We start from the raw sequence: 26,764 nt of genomic DNA, 5'->3' as shown, positions 1-26,764 counted from the left end.
AGGTTTATACTGACGGTGCCAAAAATAGCAAATCTGTTTCTGCTGCAATTTATGATGCCCATGCTAAGGGGGGACATGGGTATAAACTGCCTTCATTTGTCAGTAGCTATACAGCTGAATGTTTGGCTATTCTAATAGCTTTAGATTATATTGAGTCTCAGGATGGCAACAAGTGGCTAATAGTTTCAGATTGTATGAGTGTTCTTCAAGCTCTTAATAATCCCAACCTTACTAGTAATACCAACTACATAATCTATGACATAAGGGAAAAATATAAAAATCTGTCAATAAACAATAAAAATATAATATTGACTTGGACACCGTCACACATTGGTGTGGTTGGTAATGAGCAAGCAGACTTTCTTGCCAGATCCATAACAAATAGTTCCCAGTCTCACCCCATTAAAAATGTTTTAGTTCCTGATTCTGACATCGTAGCTATTGTCAGGACAAAGTTGAAAAATGAATTTAATGAAACATGGCAGGAAATTATTCAAACTAAAGGCAAATGGTATGCCGAAATTAATAATAGTTTATCAACACCATGGTTTACAAAAGGTACTCTGTACCCCGGTAGAAAATTTTATTCAATTATATGTCGTCTTAGACTAGGACATTGCCGTTTTAATGCCCACTTAAATAGAATCAAAATTCTCACATCACCTACTTGTGATTTCTGTAACTCTGCTGATCAGACTTTGCAACATCTTTTCTTTGATTGCAGTAGTTTCACTCTTCCCAGATTGCTTCTCATAGACCGCCTCCTGAACATATATCGTACAGCTGAAGAAATCCCGCTCTCCCTTCAGCAACTTCTCAAAAACAGGGACTGTTATAAGCCCCTCTATGAATTTGTTTTAGCAACTTTTGGAGATATTTGATTGTCTAAACATTCTTTCTTTCTTTTTGATTATTGCTTTGAAATACCTTGAATTTGAATATATTTGTGTTCTTTTTTACGTTTTGACTTTCTTTTCTTTTGTGTATCTTTTGTTTTTGTTTCAATGTTGTGTTGACAGATGTCAGCCGACATACGTTTTGTTTTGTTTTAGTGTTTTAGTCTTGGATTTTACCCTTTGCCTTTCTTGATTACTTGTAGTTGTTATTGACTTATGATTTTGTGACTTGGCTTCGGCCTTAATTTTGAAAACAAACTAAGACTTGGCTTCGGCCTTAATTTGGAAAACAATATAAGACATGGTTTCGGCCTTAATTTTGAAAACAAACTAAGACTTGGCTTCGGCCTTAATTTTGAAGACAAACTAAGACTTGGCTTCGGCCTTAATTTTGAAAACAATATAAGACTTGGCTTCGGCCTTAATTTGAAAACAATATAAGACTTGGCTTCGGCCTTAATTTTGAAAACAATTAAAGACTTGGCTTCGGCCTTAATTTGAAAACAAACTAAGACTTGGCAGTTGGCTTCGGCCTTAATTTGAAAATAATATAAGACTTGGCTTCGGCCTTAATTTTTAAAACAAACTAAGACATGGCTTCGGCCTTAATTCTGAAATCAAGCTAAGAATTGGCTTCGGCCTTAATTTTGTAAAAATACGCCAGACTTGGTTTAAACCTTCTATGAATTTTATAACTAAAAATATATAAATAAATATAACACATGACTTGGCTGTATGGGCTATGATCCCTTTGCCTGTCCTACGGACAAAATAACCAAAAAAAAAAAAAAAAAAAGGAACAATCAGCTGTTAATTTTGACAATCTTCTGTGTCAATGTCATTTTGTATTTTTATAATTATAACCTCAATCAAAGTTCTAAAACGTTATTTACTTTATTTTCTAAAACAATGAACAGCTTTTGGAGGCGAATTCCACATACTATTTATCCAATACTCGTGTTAAGATTCCCAATTACTACGAAACCTATGCATACTCTTGTTTCCCGTGACAATGTAAAGACTACTTCAGTGCTAGCAGGTTTACAACAGAAAAATATATTTTATAATCCAATCCGGAGCAAATCAAAAAAGGTACGGTATCTGATTTAACTACAACAATATTTTGCAGTACCTATTAAAAAGTAAACAGTGAGTGGTAATTTGAATTAAATATTTTCTCATCTTTGACCCTTTAAGTGTCTTAATTTCAGGCTAAACATGATTCAGACGATGAAGACGAGAACTACAATGAGGACTCTTCACTATCCAGAGATTCTAAAGTAGTGAAATTCAATACCACTTCCTTGAGGACAGATTTAATATTAAAAACTGCACTAGGAATTGCTAGAAAGTAAGTATTACGATTATAAATTCTTTATCATGGATAAATATCAAGAAACTGTGTTTTAAAATCAAAATATTTCTGTTTTTACAGCAAAATAGAGCAACAGTTTTATGAAAGCAAAATAAGAGTAAACGGAAATAAAGTTTTGAAGAAAAGTGCAACAGTAAGTATCGAAATGATATAGGTATTCCCCTATCATAATGTATCACTAACAACTCAAACAATATTTAATTTATAATTTTACTTTTCAGGTGAGACTAGGTGATGAAATTGATGTCATAAAGATGGTCAGTCCAAAGAATGCTGACCACTTATACGTGTCAAGAGTAGAAATATTGAACATAGCTGCCCAGGAAGAATCTATTACAATCACTGCAAGAAGATTCAAGAACTTACTCATTGAGAACTATGCGAAAGATCCTTATAAAGGAAATCCTAATGCTGGGTCATCCTAAGGATATTTTTACCAATTAGTAGAATTTGTAACACAGTAAACTACATATTTTTTAAGATTTCATAAATAAGTCTATGTGATACAGCATTTGAAATACTAAAAAGATACTTCGGACTTAACTGAAAGGAATGTAAAGTTTCCGATTAAACTGCTGTTCTGCTTTATTTATATGAATTACTCGGAAAAAAAGCTTTTAATAATATATATAATAACATATACTTATTAATTGCTTTAGCTAAAGACTCAATAACTTCAGCAGATGCATCAAAATGACGTCAAAAATGCAAGGTGCAACTAGTAACTCTAGTTCTCAGGACAATTTTTCATCCTCATGATGCCCACTGCAATTAGTACAGAAAGTTCAGGCCCATGAGCTTCCCTACTGTAAATAAAATGTTGATAGTGATTTAATATGTTAATAAAACCATGAAGAACAACATAATTTGTTTAATTTATCATCTTTTTTAATGATAGAAACATGATTTACTTCTTCACTGGTAGTGTTAATATATGTATAACAATTTATATATCTAAGTCTATATCACAATCAGAACTTTCAAATATAGATATCTGAGAACTTGGCACAGATTTTCTATTCATAGATGAATTATTTGAACTATCTTTTACATTTTCTAAAATTGACACATTTGTAGCATCTTTCTCTGCTTTTGATTGTTCTATTCTCTCTTCATATTTACTCAAATCATGATTTTGTACAAACTGAAACTGTTTTAATTTACTGATTGTTTTTAATCTTGCACTATCAGTAGATATATTTAAACTTTCATCAGAATTTATACTTGCATTAGGCTCTTCCTTCATAACATGATTTATAAAATCTTGTTTATTTTCATTTAATTCTGTTCTATTCTCTTTAAGACCATTTTCTTTACTATTTGATGCTTTTACTTTCTGTGTTGAAGTAAATACATTTTCATTGTTCATATCATTTTGACCACTGTTATATTTTAAATCAATATCTAATTCTGCAAAAAAGTCATTAACACTTGGTATGGCATTGAGCATATTTGAAGTAATATTTTCAATATTATCATCATCACTGTCGGTCATATTATCTTCTTTACTTGTATCTTTAGTCCTAGTTTTTTTGTGTTTAGGTTTCTTTGTAAAGCTAGTCTCTATAGTGACTTCTTTTCTTTTCCTTTTAGCTGAATGTTTTCTTTGAACTATTGGCGGTTTCTTCTCTGCCTTATTAAGTGTGGCATGTTTTTTCAATGTTGCGACCAGCTTATCACCTACCACATTTACAGGTTTTGTGTTTTCATCCCTTAAATTTTCATCATGATTGATATCAAAATCATCATTATGCTTAGTGTTCTTTTTATTATTGAAATAAGAGCTCGTAATCAGAGATGCTGATAAAGGAATGTTGTCATCAGAGACATCATCAAACTTTGTAAATACATTTGTGTTACCTCTATCAACATCGGCTTCTAAAGTTTTATGATCAACTTGTAGTAATTTCCCGTAATATAATAACTCTTGTTGCCATATTTCGTATAATTTCAGCCTAGTCAGAACTTTCTTAGCGGTACAGAGGTAGTCGAAGTCTGGATACTTTTGGAATGTAGAGTGTAGTGCATCAACTGTGTCATTAAGAGTACAATCCTGCATGGACAAATCGACCAGCGAGACTGCAATTATAGCATCCATTGGCAGGATAGTTGTGCGATACATTAGTCGGCAGTGTGCTTGAGATAACCTGTAATATAGATAACAACTTACATAATAAAACATTATGTATGTTTCTGTTTATACAAATAGAAGTTTACATAAATAGAACCATGATTTATCATCTAAATTTTGCATTTTAAAGCCACTAAAATCTCGCAATAGATACATCAAATGAACTATAATCCGTAAACAAGAAACATTTATTGAGAAGCTGTGTAGGTACATACATGCAGGTGTCAAACATTATAAAATTGTCTCAACAGCATGTCCATGTCGGACGTACAATATTACAAATAATGTCAGTATTGAGCATCAAGGAATTAAGTAAGTACCTAATAATTAGTCACATTATAAGTAGGATGATCAATTTGACAACTGTCAGAATATTGTTTTCTCTTTCATACTAGCATATGCTGCCTGGTCTGTATGACAACCGCGCCGCGCGCGGCGCGAATTATATTGGGCGCTTCGACCAATAAACGATACGAATGCTATCTACGTAGATGGACGTCAAACGGCTATTGTTTCAAAGGCCTCGATATAACTCGCGCTGCGCGCAACGCAGTTACCGTGCAGAGTCTGCTTCAAACTTATCATTAGAAATGAACAACATACCTGACTAGACTGTCCAACATCCTAACAGTAGTGCGCGAAGGGTCCCTGTACTCAGACTTGCGTTGCAACATGTAGTATGACTGTAGGATGATGTTTGCCGACTTGGTTATCTCGGTACAGCGCGGCCCAACTAGACCTATGTACATCTGGAATTTAAAAGCCATTTGAGAAAACAAAAAAAAATGTTATAATTACAATAGAAGTTTAAAAAACCCGACTACGAAAAAATCACGCTCTAAAAAGGAAGAAACAAGCAAAAAAAGTATACTTATATTTCTCCGAAATACTTCCGAATAGTGATGTTTAGGAGATAGCCGTGTTGTGTTCGTATGCTAATCTGTCCAAAGAATTCGCTTACCAGAGCATACAAAGTTCGTTTTATGCAATAATATCACTTCCCTGAATTTATAATCGTAACAAACTAATGAAATATACCTGTAATTTTTCAATGGTCCACTGTTTCTTCGATTCGGTAGAATTAGAATCGCCAAACAAGATGTACGAGGACACGAGTTTATCCCACGTCTTATTTTTTGAATCCAGTAGAATAAAGATCAAGTCAAATCTGAAAAAAAATGTAACAGTAACATTGCATACTTAAAGCTATTTATTACTAGACAAATATTGTTGTATGTAACTCAGACTACCCCAAAGAGGGACATTCCGGGCTATATTCCTCAAAAACAATATAGATGGCGTTGCAAAGATTTTCCTTCATATAATCTTCCAATTTCATGGATAATAGATATGCATCTTTTATCTTTGTTTTTGAGTATAAATGATGTGATGACCCTTTTTATTACACCTAGGCACAATATGGAAATTAAAAGGAGAATTAAAAGGATAATTAATACGCGTATAAAATGTGTTTTTACCTACTTAACAGCGGCGTCCCGAGCGACACGTTGGCGCTGAGTGGCTGGTCGGTCTCGTAGCGGCCTTTAGGGTTGCACGCGGCGATTACCGCGCACCGCGTGTTCAACTTACACACTATACCTGCCTGTCACATAATACTGATTAGCTGTCAATACAAAGATTAATTCAAAATACTTCAAACTTATCTATTGTCTCTTTCGCACTTAGCGATGGCACTATATCTCGGTTCTGCAGTCATTCTAATCATATATATGATTTTTTAATATTATATTATGTAAGTTGTGGGGCTTAAACGTAGCCGGCGAGGAGTGGATGTAATATTATACGCCTCTGTCGACCCTTTCGGGGATACAGGCGTGATGCTAACTAGTTTTTGACAAAATTTACATACCTACATACGCATCCATAGTATGCCTTGGATGTGCCTTGACTTTTTTATTTGTTTCTTCTAATGAACATGTTCACGTTTTTATTCGCTCTCAGTCAAGCATAAAAATAGTGAATATCTACCTTAGCAATGGAGATGGTCTGCTGCTCCATGGCCTCGTGTATAGCAGTGCGGTCGTGCTCGCGCAGTTGACCTATCTCGTCGATACAACACACGCCACCGTCCGATAACACCAGGGCGCCGGCTTCCAGCTGCCATTCGCCTTCCTCCTGGAAACGAGATACGCATTTCTTGTTTACTTGCGTGGTATGATCGGTTACTTACCAAAAAAAGACTTGAGATACTGCATATCTTACAAAAAGTAATGATAAAATTGCAGCCTATCACATAATACATAATTGCCGGTAAAGTAACCATGGAATTTAAGAAGCAGTAGAGCTAACTTTAGAGTTAACACAAAAATATCCTAGAATACCAGCGTCGTGGTTCACGCTGCGATGCTGAGTGAGACCCTTTTATCTCAGGATCCCACCACCATCTTATGATCATTCTAATGAACATCGTCCTATGCTTTTAGTAATTGTTTTGTGAAAAATTTTAAGTGATGTTATTGTCTTGTCTTTATCTGTGGCGTTTCTAATCTATTTTATAATATTTTGTTTCTATTAATATGCAGTTAGAACTTACGTAAGTTGGCGCCGTAAGTACATAAGTTCTAACTCCGTGTCTTAATTATAATGATAACCATTCAAAAAAATCAATAGCCACAATATTAACTTCAATCCCACATACTCTGAGTGCAGCACATGTTAATCCAGCGCGTGTGCTGCCCGCCCCCGATGTGAAGACAGAGCGCGCACTTAACGCCACACCCGCGCGAAGTAGCTGCGACTTGCCTGTACCTACAAAAAGAAAAAATATTATTAGTAAAAACAACGACACGCTACACCATTTTTGGAAGACATTCATGGCATTTTCATCCCCGTATATGTACAATCACAGGTAGAGAAACCTTTTGGTAGACTAAAGCTGGTATGTGCTTTATGTAGAAACTACTAACTCTTTTGGCAACAAGCAAACGAGTTGGCAATAAGATAAATTACTTATGTAAAACAGGACAACACTTTCAAAACCTTAGGTCTAAAGATGACTAATCTTGCACGACCGCATACGAACCTGGATCTCCAACTAAGAGCAAGTGACACTGTCCGCGAACGCGTGTCGTATGTTTGTCATCTTGTGAACACTTCTTCTCAGCCTCACTCTCTGCTGCGTGATCCGAGCCTGTTATGACTGTCAGCAGAACTGCTAGTTTCACAAGGTGAAGGCCATATACCTGGTAAATCATAAATAAGAATTATAAACTATAACATGTTTAGGGGTATTGTAATGCCCATAATATCATTGCCAAAGGTTTTGAAACCCATGGTAAGGTCTGGTTTCTTAATCTAGCCCAAAAGCGGGCTAAGAGGCATAATCAGGATGGCCACCCAACTGTAGCTGATTCACAATTTGCGTGTCGAAAGTGCGGCCGATTTAGTCGTTCCAGGATCGGTCAATTTAGCCATGAATGGTGTTGTTGTTGTGCCCCTGCGACAGATGGTGCTTAAATCATCTGACAGGATGGACAAAACCTAATGATGTCCACAACAAAAAATAGGTATTTGCATAACTTTATAAAGCAACCATCTAATAAGCGAAGTTAGGCGAAGTGATATAGCGAAAGATACAAAGGATGCCGCGATGCAAACGAACTTTGCGTAACACTTCTGTAGAGCCTACCTACACCTAAATGTAAATGCCTTTTAACACGGTATGAGATTGCTGTTGATCAGACCTATACAAAGTTGTTTACCTGTGGACAAACAGCTTGCAGTATCTGGTCCCGTCCCTTCAGGGGACACTGCTGGAACTTCTCCCAATACTCATCGAAGCAGTTCTTGATGTCCGGAGCAGTAGCAATGACCTCTGATCGCTGAGCATTGCACACTTCTAGGTAGTTTGCTTGTAACACTAGTTCTACTTCTGATTTCTTGGTCTGAACAGAGGGTCGCCAGCGACGTCGGACAGTGCCACTGAAGTTAATTCGACAATAAGGAATTATTATCTTTCTATTTCAATTTATTATAACATACCAACAGCCAGATGGTGTAACAACATTGTAAGATATGGATCAGAGTTACACAGGACCCAAAAGAGTGCTGTGAAAAAGAGGTGGTCTATTATTCCACATTAACCATATAATATATATAGTTGTGAAGTTACACAGGCCACAGCAGTATGCAGTTACAAGCTAAATAGATAAACTATATCAAAAAATTTTGGTGAATTAAAAATGTTTTTACCTAGTAAGAGTAACTTACTTATAACTTACCAGATGTTCACATCATCACCAGGCTTACAGCTGTCCACCAAATCATCTTCCAGAACAACCCACATGGAACCAGGGATTGTGCCAATATTCAATTTATTCACTTGCTCCTGAAACATTTAAAAAGTAACTGAAACCTAAATAACAACTATTTATAGTTAATTAATTAGATATTATTATGGATAGAACAAAAATGAATAACTGATTATTTTATAGATAATTATTGGAATCAATTATTCTTTTTATGAATTTGAATTTGTAATATTAATGAAAACCATGAATTTGGTCCAGATAACATGAATGATTAGTATGAATACCTGTATCTTAATCTCCTGGTAATCCTTGCAATGTTCTCTGGACACCAAGTTCACTTGAGTGAATGTAGAAGACTTGCATCTGCTCTCATCATTACCACACTTGGAGGGAGCTTTCAGAATGTACCGGTTCTCAAAGTCAGCCTCTATGCAGTTCTCGTATTTACATTTTACACAGACATACTTTCTCTGATATTCCAGCATTTTGGACTGCGTCACTCTCACTACAGTCCCTGGAAGATGGATAGGAAATTATTTAGACTCAAACATCCTAACTAACATCATCTGAGCTTTTTGTTACACTTTCACACCTTAACCATCGTAAGGGATACAGAAAAAACTTACTTCACGGGCCAGGGATAGACTTAGTGTACTTGCCTTGATAATGCAATCAAAGATAAACTCGACGCGGATGTAGTCGCGAGCAAACCGCTGCAGAAATCTTTTGGTCTCTTACCTGTTACTTTCAGAAAACATCCCAAGTCCACATTCTTAGGGAAAATAGTTCTATGGAGTTCAGGGCAGACTGGCAAACCAAAAAACCTTGCATGGACATTTCTCTTCAGGAAATGGTATTCCAATTTCGCTAATAAACTCTTATGTTCATCTTGTTCTAGTATATTTTGCTGTGCTTTTATTATGTCTCTGTTACAAGCTGGTAAACTTTGTATGGGGCTGCATAATACTTTATCACCAATATCTGGGTATGTTTCGAATAGTTTCAGAAAACTACAACAAAAAGATCAATGCAGATATTAAAGTTTTTCCTCAATATAAAAGACAAACAAGGTTATAGTTAAACTCACTCTATTTTGATGCTATAGTAACCCAAGTTATCCTTTTCAGATAAAATCTTGGTACAATCTTGCAAATGGTATTTTATGACATAATCAAGAATCATTTCGAAATTATTCCGTACTTATCTTACAATATTTATTTTCCCATTTCAAGAAACACCTATTGCCTACCACTTTTTATTTATCTTGTTTTTTTTTTGTTTTCCCCGAAGGGCAACGAAGGGTAATTGGTAAGAGGCAAAGCCGCAAATGGAACTATGCCCATACAGCCATGTTTTACGTATTTTTTTTTCTTGATGATTAATGAAATGATGAAAGGTGATGACGATGAAACCTAAGCCCCCATCCTCGGAGCAGACTTCTACTCCGAACCCCAAACAAAACGAATGAAGAAAGCAACTGACCCGTTCCCGCTAAAAAGCCTATTTATTTATCAATACGGCTGTCGACTGTTGCTGTTAAAATTCTCAAACAGAAGAGCGTTTTCAAAATTAAGTGTACTACGTCTGAATTTTAGCTATAATTAAAAATATGACATTGTTGGAGATATTTTGATTTAGATATTATTAAGATACGCGATAGTTTATGAAATTATGTGAAGTTGTTAACAGATTAATCTATTTTACGAAAAATTATTAAATTATAGGGCGACGGGCGAAAAAAATGTCAGTTTTGCGACTATCTTAAAAAATAATTGGTCTGTAACTATAAGAAAGATATAAATATGATTTTAGTTGTGTTATGAAGATTACCAAAGATATTTTATGAAAAAAATATATACATAGTCATAAAATCTATAAAACACGAAATATGCTAGTTTTTCGTTCGGTTTTGTCACAGCTGATACCAAGGCAACCATTATATTTACGATTTAATTTCGAATATTAGTTTAATAAACAAAGTAATTATTGTGATACCGAATATTAAAATCATTTTAATAAATAATATAAATTATTAGCAACTCTCCATATTGAAAATTAGAAAAATCTAAGAATTTCTTCGTCGCAAAATGAGGGACTGTCGCAAAACTGACATACGAATTTTTCTAAGGGTGGGCTCACACAGGAGAAAACCGAACCCAAAAATGTAAGTGAATAAAATAAAAGATATACTTACACAAATTTTAAGTTTTTAACCAAATAATTATCAATTCTGAATGGGAACAGTCTTTTTGAAAATCAAGATTACTTAGTTTAACAAATAACAAACTTGTCTTCTTTTTTCAGCTTCTTCTTCATTCATTTCAGATATTTTTTTCTTCTTCGATTTTATTCTTTGTAAATTTTTTAACCTTTGGGCGTTTAATTTCTCGGGATTTTCTTTTTTAAATTTTTCTCTATATCTCCGAGACCGTTCTGCACTAGTTAGTGGCATTGTTAAGCCTAAAAAAATTAAAACCTTTTCAGTATGTAGTCTCAGCTTTATAGTGTCGGTTTTGCGACTTTACTAGTCAGCCTGTAGGTCACAGGGAAAAATGTCGCAAAACTGACGTGACGCTCTGTTCCCATTTTGTATTCAAACCGATATTTAAAAGGAAAAAAAATACCTAGTCTTGTCACCAAATGTAAATAATTTTGCATTATAATATAGTTCATCTTCTGAATAAATTAATAAAATAAAACTCACCTGAATCTGATTTTATATCGTTTCAAACCCGACAGATAAAATTTTGACGGCCGTGGAATACCAGAAAACACGTCTCGCGTCACAAAATATATTTTGTCACTAGTCTTTTTTTAAATGGCGACCGGTAAATTAAGGATAATTTTGCCATTATAAAACGAAAATAGCTACCGTAAATAATTTCAATAGGCAGTTTTAGTCGTGACAAACCCGACATGTCCGGTCGGTACACTTTTTAAGACTTTTGAAAAAATTTAACTATATTTAAATAAGCACAAGATTTAAATTATAAACTACTGGAAATGAGAGAACCTTTAGAAAACTTCAACCAATACCAAACATCAAATGATACCCTAGTACAAAAAGTTTTAAGAATCTCTTCAAACATTTATCAGTTTGAGTGGGGGACACGGCAAAATCTAGTACTTAGTGATAAAAAATTACATTTTATTTAAATAATTCCTCATAACCATGAAAATTTTGTTAGAATTTAATTAGTTTAGAATATATTTAATGTATCTCAATAATTAAAATAATTAGCTAGAAGTAAATTTTACTAGTTATTAGACTTCAAACACGAGGGACAACGTGAAAATGGGAGGTACACTTATTTTTGAAAATGCTCAGAAACACTTTTAAACGTTTTGGCTTGGATTCAAATATCTTTTTATGGTCAAGTTTATTTATTAATAATAAATACGAAATAAACTAAGGGGAAATATAAATTATTATTTTAAAATAGTTTTCTCAGTTTTTTTATATTTATATTATTCCATTTTTTTATTCTGTAAAAAGACCTGGCTGGCGTTTTAGGAAATGCGTATGGAAAATGCCCATTTAAAAATAAACCTATGATAATGAATACACTGATGAATTTTTTCGATAAACGTATTTAGTACATCATCCAGCACTTTTAATTTTATGACATGTATGTCAAACATGCTTGAAAATCCGTAGGTAAAAATGCTTTGACGGAAGTCTGTATTACCTTTCCTCATACAAACATTAAAACACAATCGCTAACTATAACTTATTTATTTATCTAGTTGTACTATACTCTACACATCTTGAGGGGTCAGTGGGAAAGTATTCCTGGCATTTCGTCATGAGTCTCTTGAGTGCCTGAATGTACTTTCTCTGTGTCTCATCGTTCATGACGTGGGCAACATTCTTTGAGAAGATCTTCTCTCGACCAGTACGGGCGTGAATTCCGACCATAGTCACTCCGATAGGCCAGGGAGCGTTTCCGATGGCCATCTGCAGGTACGCGTCACTCGCCTGAAGAATAAATAGTTATACCAGTAATAATAATTGTAGAATTTTTATACACATTGCAAAACCGAATGTTCCACAGCCATGATTGATTATTGATTACACTTACATAACACCCTATACTTATACGTGACACTACTGGGCACAGGCCTCCCATCAATAAACCAGAGAGAATATGGAGCATACTCCACCACTCTGCTCCATGATTACATTTACATTTGCTTGTCTTAAATAAAAAATTCAACTGTAACATTATAGACATAAAGCTCAGTCATTTTAAAATCAAAACCCCATTGTTTAACTATTGTGTTTGGAAACCTGGGCCAAAGGAGGATATGGCGACAGATTACCAGCCCATAGCATTACACATCCAGCATAGTTGAAAGTTAACAATCCCTTAGTCATTTTTTACAAGATGCTTATGATGATAAAAAGTTGAATGCATTAATTTTTAAAAATATAAGTACCATAATATAATTCCTCTCCAGCAAATGTTTGGTAATCTCCATAAGACTGTCGCAGATGTCTTCAGGCAGGGTCTTCTTCTTTAGCTTCCTTGTCAAAGGCTTCAAGTACACTTGTGTTTGTGTGTATGTGGCTCGTGCCATCTTGTGTTTAACTGTGGTCTTCTCTGCTGCTGTCGCGGAGTTTAGTTGAGCTCCCCACATTTTAAGAAGAAACTGAAATTGTATAACAAATAAATGAGCCGGCTAAGCAGTGCAAACAGTAGGTTAAAATAGTAATTCCCTGGTGGGAAATTCGCGTGAGTTTATGTTTGTTTGCTAAGCAGTATAATAAATATGTTATTTGTGGAGCCCAATTACTTATACACTGTCAGATTTCACAATCAATAATGCCATCTTTGTTGGTCTTTATGTATTTTCTCTTGGCCTGTGCCCAGCAGTGGGACATATATAGGCAGTTTATGTGTGTATCAATGCCATCTTGACTAATCCTTTTTTCTTGCCTTTTTACATTTTTGTGTTGAAACATGCAATTATAGACAGATTATAAACAGTGATTCAGTGAGTGCTTCTATGCTGTTCTGGGAGCATATAAAAAACATAGAACACGTTCAGCTGCTTCTCTTCCTGGGCATGTCGTAAAAACCGACAGAGGGATTGTGTCCTCTAACATGATGGACTAATGTTATGGGCGATAGGCTGATCCCTTATCACCATAAGGTTCATCATATCCATCTTTGGACTTCGTATCAACAGTGGCTGCAAGTTGTCTTTGATTACTTGTGGCTCTGCCCACCCCATTAGGGATTACGGGCGTGAGTTTATGTATGTATGTATGTATAAACAGTGATAATGACTTTATTTTTAGTGGTGTGTAGTACAGGACCGTTAGGGTTTGTTCATATCAAACGGAAAATGCGTCGAGCGGTTGATTGTGAACAGTAGTGTTTTTCTATACATTTTTCTGTACATTTATCTGCTTTCGCGTTATGCGACTGATAATACGCAACGCATTATCTATCAGGAATGAACAAATCCTTATTAGTAGGCTGAATTCATTGAACAGTTACTAATTATTACTGTTACTAATTATTATTATTCTAATTCTGAAAAAACTATCGCACAACTATCATACCTGTAATAAAGTCATGATAACATTCATGTCATGGTTTCTGTCTCCTTGTCCCATAGTCTTGGCCATTTCTTGGATGAACTCATATGTTATAGAATCGTCTAATGCATCTTCCTTCAATGATTTTTCGCTGTCATTCTGAAAACCAAAAGCATTTACATTATTGAAAAATAAAAATTTATATTAAAAAAGTAGGTCTGATATGCTCTATTTTCCGCATTAATTTCCAAAATAAAGTTGGTCTTTATAGTACAATATACATACATAAGAGACCTGCATGTATTTTCTCTACATTTCATGATAAATTTTAATCTTGTCAATATAATTGTTTGTTACCTGTGTGCCCAATTCTAATATTTCATTCAGATAAGCCTGGTCGACTTTCTCCATAGCTTCTTGGAAATCATTTCTGAGACCCTGTAAGTATAAAAACAGATACATGTTTAGAATATGGTTAAATACCTAAGTTATAGGTATAATGACATTAAAGAGTAAATAATAATCATAAGTATTGTATCACCTTTCACCAATAGTGTGAAATTGTGGAAAGGAGAAAACACCCCAACTCCTAATCTGCTGAGATATACCTACACATTTGATTATACATTGGCCCCGATTCCTGCAGACACCTTCTAATTTTATTTCAAGTTATACCCATCATTTTCTTGTCCACCGAAATGGGAAGGGATAGATGATTGTCAACAAGTTAATTTTAATATGAATGAATAACCTATACAATCTGTTTGACATGCTGTCTACTTAATTCTATCAGGTTATTGTATTAATTTTTAGATTTCTGCTTAAAATTTATGTGTATTCCATAAATTTTATGCCTGTCGATTACCCATCCCTTTCTTTTTCAACAGATAAGAAAATGACAAAGAATTAGCACTATTTTCTTATGTAGATCTACATTCCAACATTCTAAGGATAATTAATCAACTAAATATATATTAAAAATGTATCTAAATGTACCCTATTAGCTTCTGGTTCCTGGATCTCTATCCTCCTCAACCGTTTGAAGGCTTGTACTTCACTCTCTCCATATAGCAGGATGGGGTGTCCTCTCTCTCGCAGTCTCTTTATGACCTCTGCTCTAGGTAATGCTACACTTTCTTTCTGTTCTGTTTCATTTGTATCTTGTTTGTTTGCTGTAAATATATTTAAGATTACTATTAATGAACAATTTATAGTACTAAAGTGTACCAAAATAAAATTGAAAATTTTCATTTCTGAGTAAGTAGGTACATGAAAGTTATATAATAAAAGTTTCCACAAAATTTTAATAGACTCTGTTACCTAAGGCTAAATACAACAATAATTGTATAACTTTTGGAGTAACTTACCTTTCTCCTTTTTATCTTCGGCTTCTTTATTGTGCTCTGGTTCCTTGCTCTGTGGGCCATATTTTTTTAGGTATTCTTCCTTTTCCTTTTCCAACAACTCTCCTCTCTTAAAATATTTCTTGTTATTGTCCTAGAATAAGAGCAATACGAAAAAATCACTAAATTGGTAAACCTACAAATAACGTGTATTTATTTACAAATAATAAGTTTCATATTATACATACCAAAATATTCTTCTCCTCTAATAGTTTGCGCTTTCTAGCAATTTCAGCTTTTAAAATATCCATTGTAATATGAAAATAGAAACCTTATTTACTAAAAAGAATATAAATAACTACGTTTTATTGTTTACCATTTCCCATTTCACACGAAACAAACACGGGCGCCAGCCAAGGGAATAATAATTATGTCAATCGTGTCGTGTCAATCGTATTTGACATTTTTAAAGATTTTGGCTCGACTTGTACCTCAGAACAACTTGTACTCAATTTTGACTTGTATCCAAATACAAGTCTTTTGACTCAAGTCACCTGACACAAATTCAATGGTCAATGTTGCCATAATTCATTTTTAACCGACGTCAAAAAAGAGGAGTTCTCAATTTAATTGGACGGTTAAACGAACCAAAGACCAAGTATTAAATGAACGAAAATCTGTAAAGCGCCATCTACATTTTTTAAAGAACTTAGCCTGGAAAATCCCTCATTTACTTCACGAAACTATCCAAAGACAAACGGCGTAAAGCATTTATTGCACGGTATATCACAAATGTCATTATATTATAATCTATCATGGATGTAGGAGATACGCGACGAAACTCATTATGTTAAATAATTATTATTACATTACAGACTTTAGAGTTATCCACGGAAAAACTTAACGACTTTTTATTCAGACTGCCTGCTTCTAGCCAAACTGGTCCCTTTTGAAAGTCTTTTAAAATATTTTATAGCTCATTGTGACGAAACATATTTATTAAATATATGAGTGCATCTGAAGACTATGTTGCACAAGCTGAAGAGTGCGGCTGAGTTTGTATTGTAAAAAAATCCTAAATAACTTGGCTTTTAATTAACTGCTTTATTTTATTTGTAATTGTAACAGTAACAGTTATGACGATAAAATAAGATTAAATCAGTAATTTCTAATCAGTGCGGCTGCTATTGACTTATGAACCACACAGTTATCGTATTTAGATTGTTGATAGATTATTAAAGATTTATAGATAACTTTAAATGACGCCTTTATTCACTTTTGTTAAGTTTTCCAGAACGATAGATCGAACGTTTCAATATGAAGGCTCTTTTGTATTCAGTTATTTTCTTTCTACATGTAATGATAATCGAAGGTTAATAAATGTGATTCAATTGGATGTAAGAATAAAGTTCGGACTTGGAATATTTATTTAAGTACAATCTTCAACAGGTTCATTTTCACGAGTGGTTGGGGGCTTCGAAGCACCAGCAAACTTCAGTAAATTTCATACGTCGCTCCAAAATTTGAATGGCAATCATGTATGTGGTGGAGCAGTTATTTCAATACGTCACATAGTCACCGCAGCTCATTGTGTAATAGAGTAAGTTTGATATACAATAACCTAACGCCTACTTAGATACTTGTAATGCGAGCCAAAGTTCTCAATGAACATCTTACTTCCAACATTTTTCACCAAAAAATAAAATATTGATACAAAATGTGAAAAATAGGCACGGTATCCACGTGCGTGACGATATCGTAATTTTTCTACTATGTATGTTCAGCATAATAATGAAATCCGCAACTTTTAAAATTGTTTTATGACTTTAAAATATAAAGGAACTTCATACGTACCTACTTTATTTGTCGTAGGAACACGTAGGCTGAACTTATAGTTGTACTTACCTATTTTTTCAGTATTTACCCGGAATATATACAAGTGGTAGTTGGTACCACAAACCTGGATGTTGGTGGACTACGTTACAACGTTTCTTCAATAAAAGTTCACGAAGATTACGATTTACATTTGAAAGTTAATGATATTGCCGTATTAAAAATCAAAGGGTCTTTCGATAAGGAACATGTTCAAATTGTGAATATATATTTGGGAAAGTTAACAGAAGGAGACACAGTGATTTTGTCTGGTTTTGGAGCTAAAGAAGTAAGTGCAATAAACTGCAGAGCATTTTTTCCTCGTCTTATGTATACTTTAAATATTTTGTTTCATTATTTTCAGCCAAATGGGGAAACTAGTCGACAAATGTATGCTTTAAATTTATCAGTTTTCAACCAAGATATATGCAAATATGCCATGCGATATGTGAGAGACATTCATGATGACATGTTTTGCACTTTTACCACAATTGGTGAAGGAACGTGCCACGTGAGTATGCATTCACTTTTTCCGTGTTAAGCATAAACATTTAATACTGATACAGGAGCAGACTTAACATAATAATAACACAATAAATGCTACACAATACATTATCAATGTATGTGTGTATGTTTAGTCTGCTCCTCCTAAAGTACTAATAAATGTCTGTGGTACTAAGTAGTATATTTCTGTTGTCACTCAAACACTCAAGAAGTAATACCACTTTATTGAAAAAAATAAGCATGGCAACACTTGGCTCAAATTACTAGGAAATCCTAGCCGAAAAATATACCCACGGAAAAAAGTAAACAAACTTTAGGAGAGAATTGGGTTGGGTCTTTTTGGCGGGAAACGGGAACGGGACAGTTGCTTTCTTCATTGAATAATCTAAATAATTAATACGAAGTGATGTTTTGTTGGTTAATGATCGCATTAAGTTAGTCGGAAGACATTCGCGAGTGTTATTATATCGGAGTATTCAATAAACAAAGTGTATCTGCCTATTTTCGCTTCGTGTTAAGAAGCCGCTTCATAACTCGAAAGTTTATGCGGACTTTTGAGTTAATTCGTTTGGAGTTCGGAGTAGGAGTCTACTCCTAGGGTGGGGGCTTAGGTTTCATCATCACCACCTTTCATCATTTCATTAATCATCAAGAAAAAAAATACGTAAGACATGGCTGTATGGGCATAGTTCCCTTTGCCTTACCCTTCGGGGAAAACCAAAACAAAAAAAAAGGGAATTGGGTTGGGAGGGAACATTCAAAACTGCTAGTCTTGTCGTGACCCGCAGATACGGACAAGCTAGTTGATTATCATCACAGAAATTGAAAGGTTCTTTTTTATCTATAATTATTATTAGTCTACTAGATGTTTTCATTTCGATTATTTTTGGTTTACAGGGAGATTCTGGCGGACCTTTAGTGATAGGCAATCGTTTGGTTGGAATCGTCTCATGGGGAATACCATGTGCTGTTGGATTCCCTGATGTCCACACAAAGGTTACATCATACATCCCTTGGCTTAAAAAACAATTGTGTTCATGCAATAACTCTTAGGTAGGTACCTAATCTACACGTGCGAAATAACTTACAACCCTACTGGCTGGCGTAAAGGGTGTTATTAGCAAAATATCTTGTTTCGCAAGTAATATACCTGTTTAAATTGCCAGATATTAATCAAAAACAAATAAAGTCGTTTCAGATTAAAACATTTTATTTTTAACGAAGTGTCAAGTAAGGTAACTAAATGCCAGAAAACTTCATTTCTTCTGAACTTTTCTCCATTTATACACATTTGTTAAATTCACCTGAAATCAGAAGGCAATAAACTTAATAAGCACTATGAGCATGAGGATTTAAACAAAATGGCTTTACACATCGAGTATCGCAGAAAGTCGAAAATAAATATAATATAATAATAAACTTATTTGTGTTCTTTTTCATACGTAGATTATTTATTTATTTATTTATTATGTTACCAGCTTTGTATGTTTACTTAGGTGATAACATAAAATTACCTAAATTAGGGTAAATTCACCTAACTACCTATCTTTCAGATAGAGTACATAGGTATGTGTAAGGCTTTAAATATTATAATCAATGTGTGCGTCAAGCTAGCGGCCTCAAAAAAAAAATGGGCACGAAAAAATAATTTGACCATACCAAAAAATAGTACTCTTATTGAAAAAAATAGTACCTGTTGTAAAAAAATTAGTACCATCACGGTTCTGGATTTATAGCCATGTTTTATTGCACTTGCTAGCTTGACGGTGAGCGAAATTTGGCGAGAGTTAACGACAAGGTCTTTCGCTTTGATTTAAACGCCAAAAAATAGTACCGAAATAGTACTCACCCCCTGCAAAATACCGAAAGTAGTACTTCAACGGTTCCAAAGTTATAAAGGCAGTTCTTTGATCCCGCTAGCTTGACGTTTTGAAAATACCTATTATCTGGGGAACACTTGCATACTTCAGTATGTAACTAATGTCAATAAACTCGTATGAAATAGTACTCCCTACCATCATAATTTTGATCCGATTCTCTTTGTAGAAATGTTAAAAAATCATCATAACCTATGCCATACATATGTTGTTGATACAGTCACGTAGACAATTACATAACCTCACAATTTATTCGTAAGTATTGCCATTTTGGAGGTCTACCCTACCATTTCTTTGCACTTCAGTGCTGCTATTACAAAAAAATCCTATTGCATACACCCATATGCACTAATTTTAATAGAAAATGGCTGCATGGGTCTAGTTCTTATGGAAAACAATCTGTGATTTTAATACATCATAATACATTTTTAATCTGCTGTTTTATTTTATAATTTATACCTTCATGTTGAGTTTGTTACGGATCGAAGTGTTTGTTAATAAACAATTTGCAGTATTTGTAGAATAACTCAAAGAGTTTCAACAATGATATTACTTTCATCTAACAACCCTGGCACTTCACCAATTTTTACCCAAAAATGGGGAAAAATACTGAAATCTGACAACATTCTTGACCATGTGTAATAATTTTGTTCGCGACTGTACTTGTCTTGATAAATGTATGACATAGGTTATAATGACTTTTTGACATATTTCTACAAAGAGAATCAGGTCCAAATTATGATGGTAGGGAGTACTATTTCATACGAGTTTATTGACATTAGTTACAAACTGAAGTATGCAAGCATTCCCCAGATAATAGGTATTTTCAAAACGTCAAGCTAGCGGGATCAAAGAACTACCTTTATAACTTTGGAACCGTTGAAGTACTACTTTCGGTATTTTGCAGGGGGTGAGTACTATTTCGATACTATTTTTTGGCGTTTAAATCAAAGCGAAAGACCTTGTCGTTAACTCTCGCCAAATTTCGCTCACCGTCAAGCTAGCAAGTGCAATAAAACATGGCTATAAATCCAGAACCGTGATGGTACTAATTTTTTTACAACAGGTACTATTTTTTTCAATAAGAGTACTATTTTTTGGTATGGTCAAATTATTTTTACGTGCCCATTTTTTTTTTGAGGCCGCTAGCTTGACGCACACATAATCAATCTACCTTATAATCCCGATTGGTACTATTAATATTCATAATAACGGCCATCACAGGTCTTCCGTGAGCACATTGGAATGGAGTCTTACACCCCGATAAAGCATTCAAAAGTTCTTCACACTTCTTTGTAGACAACTTATCACCAAACTTAATAGCATACCTGCAAGACTAAACAATAAAAAAAGTTTATAAAATACAATTATTAATTAAATAGTAAGATTTCATTTACCAAAGATCATAAATATGCTAAGTTCAAGAGTCCACTCACTCAAATAAAAGAAACTACGAAATTCCTACTTTATTTTCTAAAGCTAGATATTGGTGAAGTGGTTAATAGAAAATCTAGAGCAAAATTAATAAATAATAATAATAATGATAAGTTCTGCAGCTAAAAATATTGTAGTAGGTAGGCAGAAGCTTACTTCGCTGAAAACCAGATCCATGATCGCTTTTGGGTATAAAGAAATACAGCCTCTCTGTGTCTTGATAGAGCTTATTTCTTCCGTTATTAGATTTTTTACTGCTTTAATAACGACATCCACCTAAAATAAATAATTCTTTAAAACAAAGTCATACTTTGTCAAGACTGCATGTACAGTCTTTGTATACTTGTCACATTGAATATTATAATAAAAAAAGTAGGTAGAAAGTTTGATTTACTTGTCTTGGGTTTTTACCCAGTATTGCTTCAGGTATAGCGTTAATCGACAAGTTACCATCGTTCAAAATAGTCCATTGCAAACCCAGTTGAGCGAACTTTTTTTCATAATTATGTAAATACGTGTTTACATTTTTTGAAACACTTATGTTTATACCGTCTAATGTAACCTTTTTCCATTGGTCTTCTTTCAAGTAATCTACAATTGATGAAAATGTTAAGTTGGATGACTTTTGTACATAATGAAATATGGGATACAGATACAGAATACTGCATAGAACCTGTACGACACGGTAAAATTTACGACTTTGGCAATAGAATCTTATTATTTCAAGTTTAAGATATTTACTTACCCTTTAAGTGATTTTCCAACCGAATCCTCTCATGTACAGCATGTTGATCGAATAAAACTAAATATTCAGAAGGTTTTAGTGATTGGTGACTTCTGCCTGATATTCTTGCAGCTATAAATTTCTTGTCTATTTGACCAAAGACCTGCAAAACAACATTACAATTTAACAGCAAGTGTGCATATAAAAATCTTGATACTACACGTTTCTCACGGACTTACTTTTGCCCGTTTTATAGATTCTCCACTAAAAATTAAAGAAGCATTGTCTTTATTCAATTTGTTGTACACCTTGTCAATAGCTTTAGTTGTAATCTCCTTAACATTTTGAATATCAGGTTCAAATATTTTGGAATGTAGTTCAATATCTTTAACGAAATTATTATAAATATCCTAGAAAGTGACAAGATATTATATTGTTAAACCTAAATAACAGTGACTAATTTCATGTTCACAGATATCGTTGAAACATCGTACCTCTTCGTAGTAATCTTTATCAAGATTATAGTCACCAATATTCTTAGTTGGACAATTTTTAAATATTTGAGACATTCCTGTGAAGATAAAATAATATATTAAATAAATCATTTAACGGAATCTATCCAGGTCCTTTCCATCCGTAAAATAGTTTACCCTTTGGTAAAAAGCGCAGACGAGCATTGAAGTTAAAAGTCTCAACGTCATTCACTTGGTTTTCGTTTCCATTACGAAATTTGTTGTCATTACAACTGTCTGTGTGACTATTGTTAATATCATTGGCCAATTCAGTGTTAATTGTATTCATATCTCTTTCATCAAATATTTCATCTTTGCTAAAGCGAAACTCCATATTATTATCTTCCACATGGGCCTGAGTTCTTTCTGAATAAGCATTTCTATCACACAGAAAAGAATCTATGTCAAAATCTCCGTTGAATAAGGAATCATCAAACTTTGTAATGTTTGCATTTTCTTGAGAATCACTATTACTTTGTACAGTTTCACACACAGCAAGCGGATTTATGTGTCTCTCAACTGATATTTCAATATTTGCATCTTCTTGTGATTTGGATATAAAAACTATGTTCATGTTATTTTCATCCCCGTTATTGTAAGTATCATTAAAAACATTTTCAGTCCTAATAGTATTTCCGAAATATTGACTACTATGTCCATAGATTCTGTCTAAATCTCTGTTAATTTCTTCCACATTTTCATATACTCCAGGATCGTTAAAATTTTGGTTGTGCACATTATTTCTGGAATGATCTATGCTTACCATATAAGTGGAACCAAATCTAGAAGATTTATTGTTATCATTTTGGTCGATTGTATAAGTTTCGTTATCCACTTGTTTATCATTTAGGTCTAAAAGTCCAATATTTGTCTTTGGGTTATCGACATGATTTTGGTGAGAACTGTTTGTTTTAGAAAATTCGATTGAGTACAAAGATTCTTCCATGTCGTACAAATTATTAAATAATTTATACTGATTTGTATTGATTTCATGTAGCTTATTTCTTCGAAAATTAAATTGTTTACTTTTATAAGTTTTTGTTTGAATTTGTCTTTCTGATATTTTAAAGTTTTCTCTGGAGTTAGTACTGATAAACTGCATATAATTGGATTTTTTTCGATGATTGCCGTCATTTTCTTTATTATAATTATGACTCGCTTGATAACCATTTTTTTCCCTATCATAATTATGACTTTCGAAAGTCAATCTGGTTAACATAGGCATTGGAGGTGTTTCGTCTTGTACAGTGTAACTGGGCTTGGAACTAATATCATTTAGTAGATTTGACAATGTAGGTAGGTGCATATCTTCGCTATGCGTTATTTGTTTTCTTTCTTTAATAATAACTCCGGGTTCGACATTAGTTCTAATTTGAGGTGTTTCTTCATATTTTGTATTACTGACCCTGAGACTAATATCATTCGGTAGATTTGATAATGTGGATAGCTGCATATCATCGCTAGGCGCTATTTGTTTTCCCTCTTCAACGTCTACTCGAGGATTTATAGTTGGTTTCATTTGAGATGATTCCTCATATTCGATGTATCTAGGCTTGGCACTAATAGTATTTGGTAATTTTGGTAATGTAGATAGGTGAATTTTTTTTCTAGGTGTTATTTGATTCCTTTCTTCAATAGTTTCTTGAGTTTTGAAAATAGTTTTCACGAGGTCGTAAGAAGATTTATGGGGATTGTTCTTGATTTTATCCCAAACTCGATTGTCTAAACTACACGGACTGAATTTGGGTGGCAAAGGAACATAGTCATGTATAACTATTTCTCCCACTTTTTTACGAATAGAGTAGTTTTTATTATTTCGAATCACATTGCTATAATGAACAGTTTCATTAATAAATATTTTGCGTTTTCGGTTTTTCTTATATCTCATTAAATCATCTACTTTTTGTTCGAGCATGTTGCATCTCTTTTTGATAGAGCCAGTGGGATCTTCATTGAATTTTTTAAGAACGACGTCAATGTTTTGCTTGTCTATATCATTTAAACTTTTAAAGACATGCTTTACGTTCTTCTTCAGTTTGTGTATTTTTTTAGCACACATAATAGACTTATGAGATTTAGATTTCCTATCATGTTTATTGACTTTAGTTTTACTACGTAGTTTTGGTCTTCCCTCTACCGCAATATTATTTTCAATTTGTTTATTCTTTGAAGCGTCTTTTACAACGTTTACTAATTTATTTTTATCATGGTCCCTGTTTTTCATTGCTTTTTCATTTATTTTACTATGCACTTTTGCTATTTTAGGGTTTAACTGAATTTGATTTTTTGTAGTCATAATTTTATTCGCCTTGATTTGTTTTCTTTCGCAGTCTTCTACCTTGGATTTTGTTTTCGAAGTAGCGGTGTCACTTGGTATTACACAAATTGCGGGCATATCTTTTGGTAAACCATAATCCTTTTTATCATTTTTATTAAGAATTATTTTCGATAGAGATAACTTTTGTTTCTTTTTGTCCTTTCTTTTTACGAGCTTTCCTGCAAGTGATATTCAATGTGTGTTGTAAATAGATAAATTAAGTTAAAAGTCTATCAATGAAAGTAATACTTAACTAAAATATTTCACCTTTGATGCCTTTTTGCATTTGTGATATTCCCAACTTCTTGTGATGACTTTCTAATATTTTCTCCATTATTTTTTTGACATGATCCCTTGTATTATCTACGTTCTTCACATTATTTGCTTGATTAATGGCAGGCTTGATTTCCTTTAAATTTACATCACCTGCATAAAAGTTAGCCAATTTTTCAAGTAACTTGTTAATTTGCTCCCAGTTTTTGAATTCCACCAAAGATTGCTTAGCCGTGTAGTTGACATCATAGTCGTAGTAGGGGCAATTTATGAAGATGAAGTAAGTCGGGATTTTATTTTTTTGTAAATAGTTTTCTTCTTGATTGTATTCGTGCTAGAAATAAAATGAATATTAAAGTAGAAAGATAAATATAAAAAAAAAATTAGGGTTGTCATCCTGGACATCTTACAACTTCGATACCAGAGTTGAGTTATACGTACCTATTATTACAACTTGTGACTCTATCCGATTTTAAGTTATATTTTACGTAAGTAAGTAAACATTATTTACCTTTGATTTAATTTTCTTCATATTTTTACAATTAAGTTTAAGTGCCTTTTCTAATTTATTATTAACTATCTTATGAACTTTGCTCTTTTGTAACAATTTGCCGTTTAAATATATCCAGTGTTTCATTTCAAATTCGTTGTCCATCTTATCTATGTAAGCAGTCACTTTATACTCATTTTTTTCAACTTTTAACTCTTGTATGTATTTTTTATTGATTCCAAACATTGATTCGAGTGTTTGATAAATGTCTCTATTTTTGTGTAACTCAAAAATGATTTCATTTTTAGAATCGTCTCTAAGACTTAATGAAATGTTATTGTGAACCAATGACAGTTGTTCCAAGAATAACTTAATGTTGTTTATTTCATTTAATGAGTCTATTGCCTTTCTTTGAATGTTGAGATTATGTAAAAATCCTTTTATTTCTACCTGCAAGGATAACAGAACTAACATATAGGATAACATAAACTAGAGAACAAACACAGAGCTACTGAAATGTGTTTATGAGGCTACTTACAGTTGTACCTTTTGAAGGTCTCTGTGAAGTCTGGCAGCATTTCTGCTCTTTACCTTTATAAAAACTCTTGATCCATGTTTCTTCGGCATTTCTTAATCGTGATGTAATAGTAACACTATGTGAAACTTCCATTATCGTTGCCAATGATAACCCTCTAAAACCATACTTATTAGGAGCTGATTTTAGACTAGCTAGGTCGACACATTTGCTCGTTGCATGTCTCTCTCCAAGTAAAATAAAGTCAACTTTGGATATTCCAGATCCATTGTCAATAACTTGTATAGAATTCCCAACTATGTTGACACGAATCGCAATAGATGTCGAATCCGCATCCAGAGAGTTATAAACCTGAAAATATAAATTAAATGTAAATAAAATCAGAATTAAAATATTGATAAAAAGATAAGAAATAGATACCAATTCTTCAATGGCTTTTTTAAAGCTGTGTATTTGAAGGGGTGTACATAATAACGATTGAATATCATTGGGAAGTTTTTGTAACGCCATTTTCTAAATGAAACACGATAATGTTCTTCGTTTGTTTATCTCAAAGAATGGTGTGATGACTGACGTTGGTTCCTTTTGAAAATAGAATGTTGTGATAAGGCAAAAATTAAAACTTTGAATCGGCTTTTTTTCGCGCCAGATGTTGATAGAGC

General features: G+C 33.5%; 4 protein-coding genes across 5 annotated transcripts; 2 read left to right on the top strand and 2 right to left on the bottom strand.

Annotated features, from left to right (window-relative positions):
- Positions 1–1,731: 1,731 nt before the first annotated feature.
- Positions 1,732–3,137, top strand: LOC126370309 (mitochondrial transcription rescue factor 1). The gene is made up of 4 exons (XM_050015159.1): positions 1,732–1,988; positions 2,108–2,247; positions 2,332–2,404; positions 2,493–3,137. Exons 1-4 carry the CDS (start codon positions 1,806–1,808, stop codon positions 2,694–2,696), a joined length of 600 nt encoding a protein of 199 aa, XP_049871116.1. The 5' UTR covers positions 1,732–1,805; the 3' UTR covers positions 2,697–3,137.
- LOC126370335 (DNA helicase MCM9) lies at positions 3,128–16,078 on the bottom strand. Its single transcript, XM_050015189.1, has 20 exons — positions 15,813–16,078; positions 15,589–15,718; positions 15,218–15,393; positions 14,579–14,659; positions 14,246–14,380; positions 13,114–13,326; positions 12,427–12,652; positions 11,605–11,615; positions 10,989–11,059; positions 9,412–9,692; positions 8,958–9,187; positions 8,644–8,750; positions 8,125–8,344; positions 7,446–7,605; positions 7,062–7,171; positions 6,392–6,538; positions 5,881–6,005; positions 5,441–5,570; positions 5,006–5,151; positions 3,128–4,418 (listed from the first exon to the last, which is right to left on the bottom strand). Exons 1-20 carry the CDS (start codon positions 15,873–15,875, stop codon positions 3,218–3,220), a joined length of 3,963 nt encoding a protein of 1,320 aa, XP_049871146.1. The 5' UTR covers positions 15,876–16,078; the 3' UTR covers positions 3,128–3,217.
- A 731-nt stretch (positions 16,079–16,809) lies between these two features.
- On the top strand, positions 16,810–22,540 carry LOC126370290 (chymotrypsin-2-like). Of its 2 annotated transcripts, none has more exons than XM_050015138.1 (6): positions 16,810–16,936; positions 17,014–17,164; positions 17,482–17,725; positions 17,801–17,947; positions 18,838–18,993; positions 22,450–22,540. In XM_050015138.1, the coding sequence occupies exons 1-5, from the start codon at positions 16,882–16,884 to the stop codon at positions 18,991–18,993; spliced, it is 753 nt and encodes a 250-aa protein (XP_049871095.1). In that variant the 5' UTR covers positions 16,810–16,881; the 3' UTR covers positions 22,450–22,540. The 2 variants fall into 2 exon arrangements, with proteins under 2 accessions (XP_049871095.1, XP_049871094.1); XM_050015137.1 differs by lacking the exon at positions 22,450–22,540 and adding an exon at positions 19,139–19,330.
- LOC126370382 (uncharacterized protein MAL13P1.304-like) lies at positions 20,966–26,612 on the bottom strand. The gene is made up of 11 exons (XM_050015220.1): positions 26,523–26,612; positions 26,106–26,453; positions 25,072–25,411; positions 23,893–24,983; positions 22,626–23,358; positions 22,470–22,546; positions 22,215–22,385; positions 21,997–22,138; positions 21,646–21,842; positions 21,408–21,527; positions 20,966–21,153 (listed from the first exon to the last, which is right to left on the bottom strand). The coding sequence occupies exons 1-11, from the start codon at positions 26,610–26,612 to the stop codon at positions 20,983–20,985; spliced, it is 3,480 nt and encodes a 1,159-aa protein (XP_049871177.1). The 3' UTR covers positions 20,966–20,982.
- Positions 26,613–26,764: the final 152 nt, after the last annotated feature.

The sequence above is a fragment of the Pectinophora gossypiella genome, chromosome 10 (assembly GCF_024362695.1).
Source record: "Pectinophora gossypiella chromosome 10, ilPecGoss1.1, whole genome shotgun sequence".
NCBI lineage: Eukaryota > Metazoa > Arthropoda > Insecta > Lepidoptera > Gelechiidae > Pectinophora > Pectinophora gossypiella.
This window is presented reverse-complemented; position numbering and strand designations above follow the sequence as displayed.

Excerpts from the sequence above, each read along its gene's own strand:
- LOC126370309 (XM_050015159.1), top strand. The coding sequence starts at position 1,806 with ATGAACAGCTTTTGGAGGCGAATTCCACATACTATTTATCCAATACTC. Across the intron at positions 1,989-2,107 it reads TCCGGAGCAAATCAAAAAAG|GCTAAACATGATTCAGACGA; the intron begins GTACGGTATCTG and ends TCTTAATTTCAG. Across the intron at positions 2,248-2,331 it reads GCACTAGGAATTGCTAGAAA|CAAAATAGAGCAACAGTTTT; the intron begins GTAAGTATTACG and ends CTGTTTTTACAG.
- LOC126370335 (XM_050015189.1), bottom strand. The coding sequence starts at position 15,875 with ATGGATATTTTAAAAGCTGAAATTGCTAGAAAGCGCAAACTATTAGAG. Across the intron at positions 9,693-10,988 it reads AAAAAAATATCTGAAATGAA|TTGTTGTAGTTTTCTGAAAC; the intron begins TGAAGAAGAAGC and ends GCATTGATCTTT. Across the intron at positions 5,571-5,880 it reads GGGACGCCGCTGTTAAGTAG|ATTTGACTTGATCTTTATTC; the intron begins GTAAAAACACAT and ends ATTTTTTTTCAG.
- LOC126370290 (XM_050015138.1), top strand. The coding sequence starts at position 16,882 with ATGAAGGCTCTTTTGTATTCAGTTATTTTCTTTCTACATGTAATGATA. Across the intron at positions 17,165-17,481 it reads GCAGCTCATTGTGTAATAGA|TATTTACCCGGAATATATAC; the intron begins GTAAGTTTGATA and ends CTATTTTTTCAG. Across the intron at positions 17,948-18,837 it reads TTGGTGAAGGAACGTGCCAC|GGAGATTCTGGCGGACCTTT; the intron begins GTGAGTATGCAT and ends TTTGGTTTACAG.
- LOC126370382 (XM_050015220.1), bottom strand. The coding sequence starts at position 26,612 with ATGGCGTTACAAAAACTTCCCAATGATATTCAATCGTTATTATGTACA. Across the intron at positions 24,984-25,071 it reads AATGCAAAAAGGCATCAAAG|GAAAGCTCGTAAAAAGAAAG; the intron begins GTGAAATATTTT and ends TATCACTTGCAG. Across the intron at positions 23,359-23,892 it reads CGAATGATATTAGTCTCAGG|ACAAATATTGGACTTTTAGA; the intron begins GTCAGTAATACA and ends GATAACCCAAAG.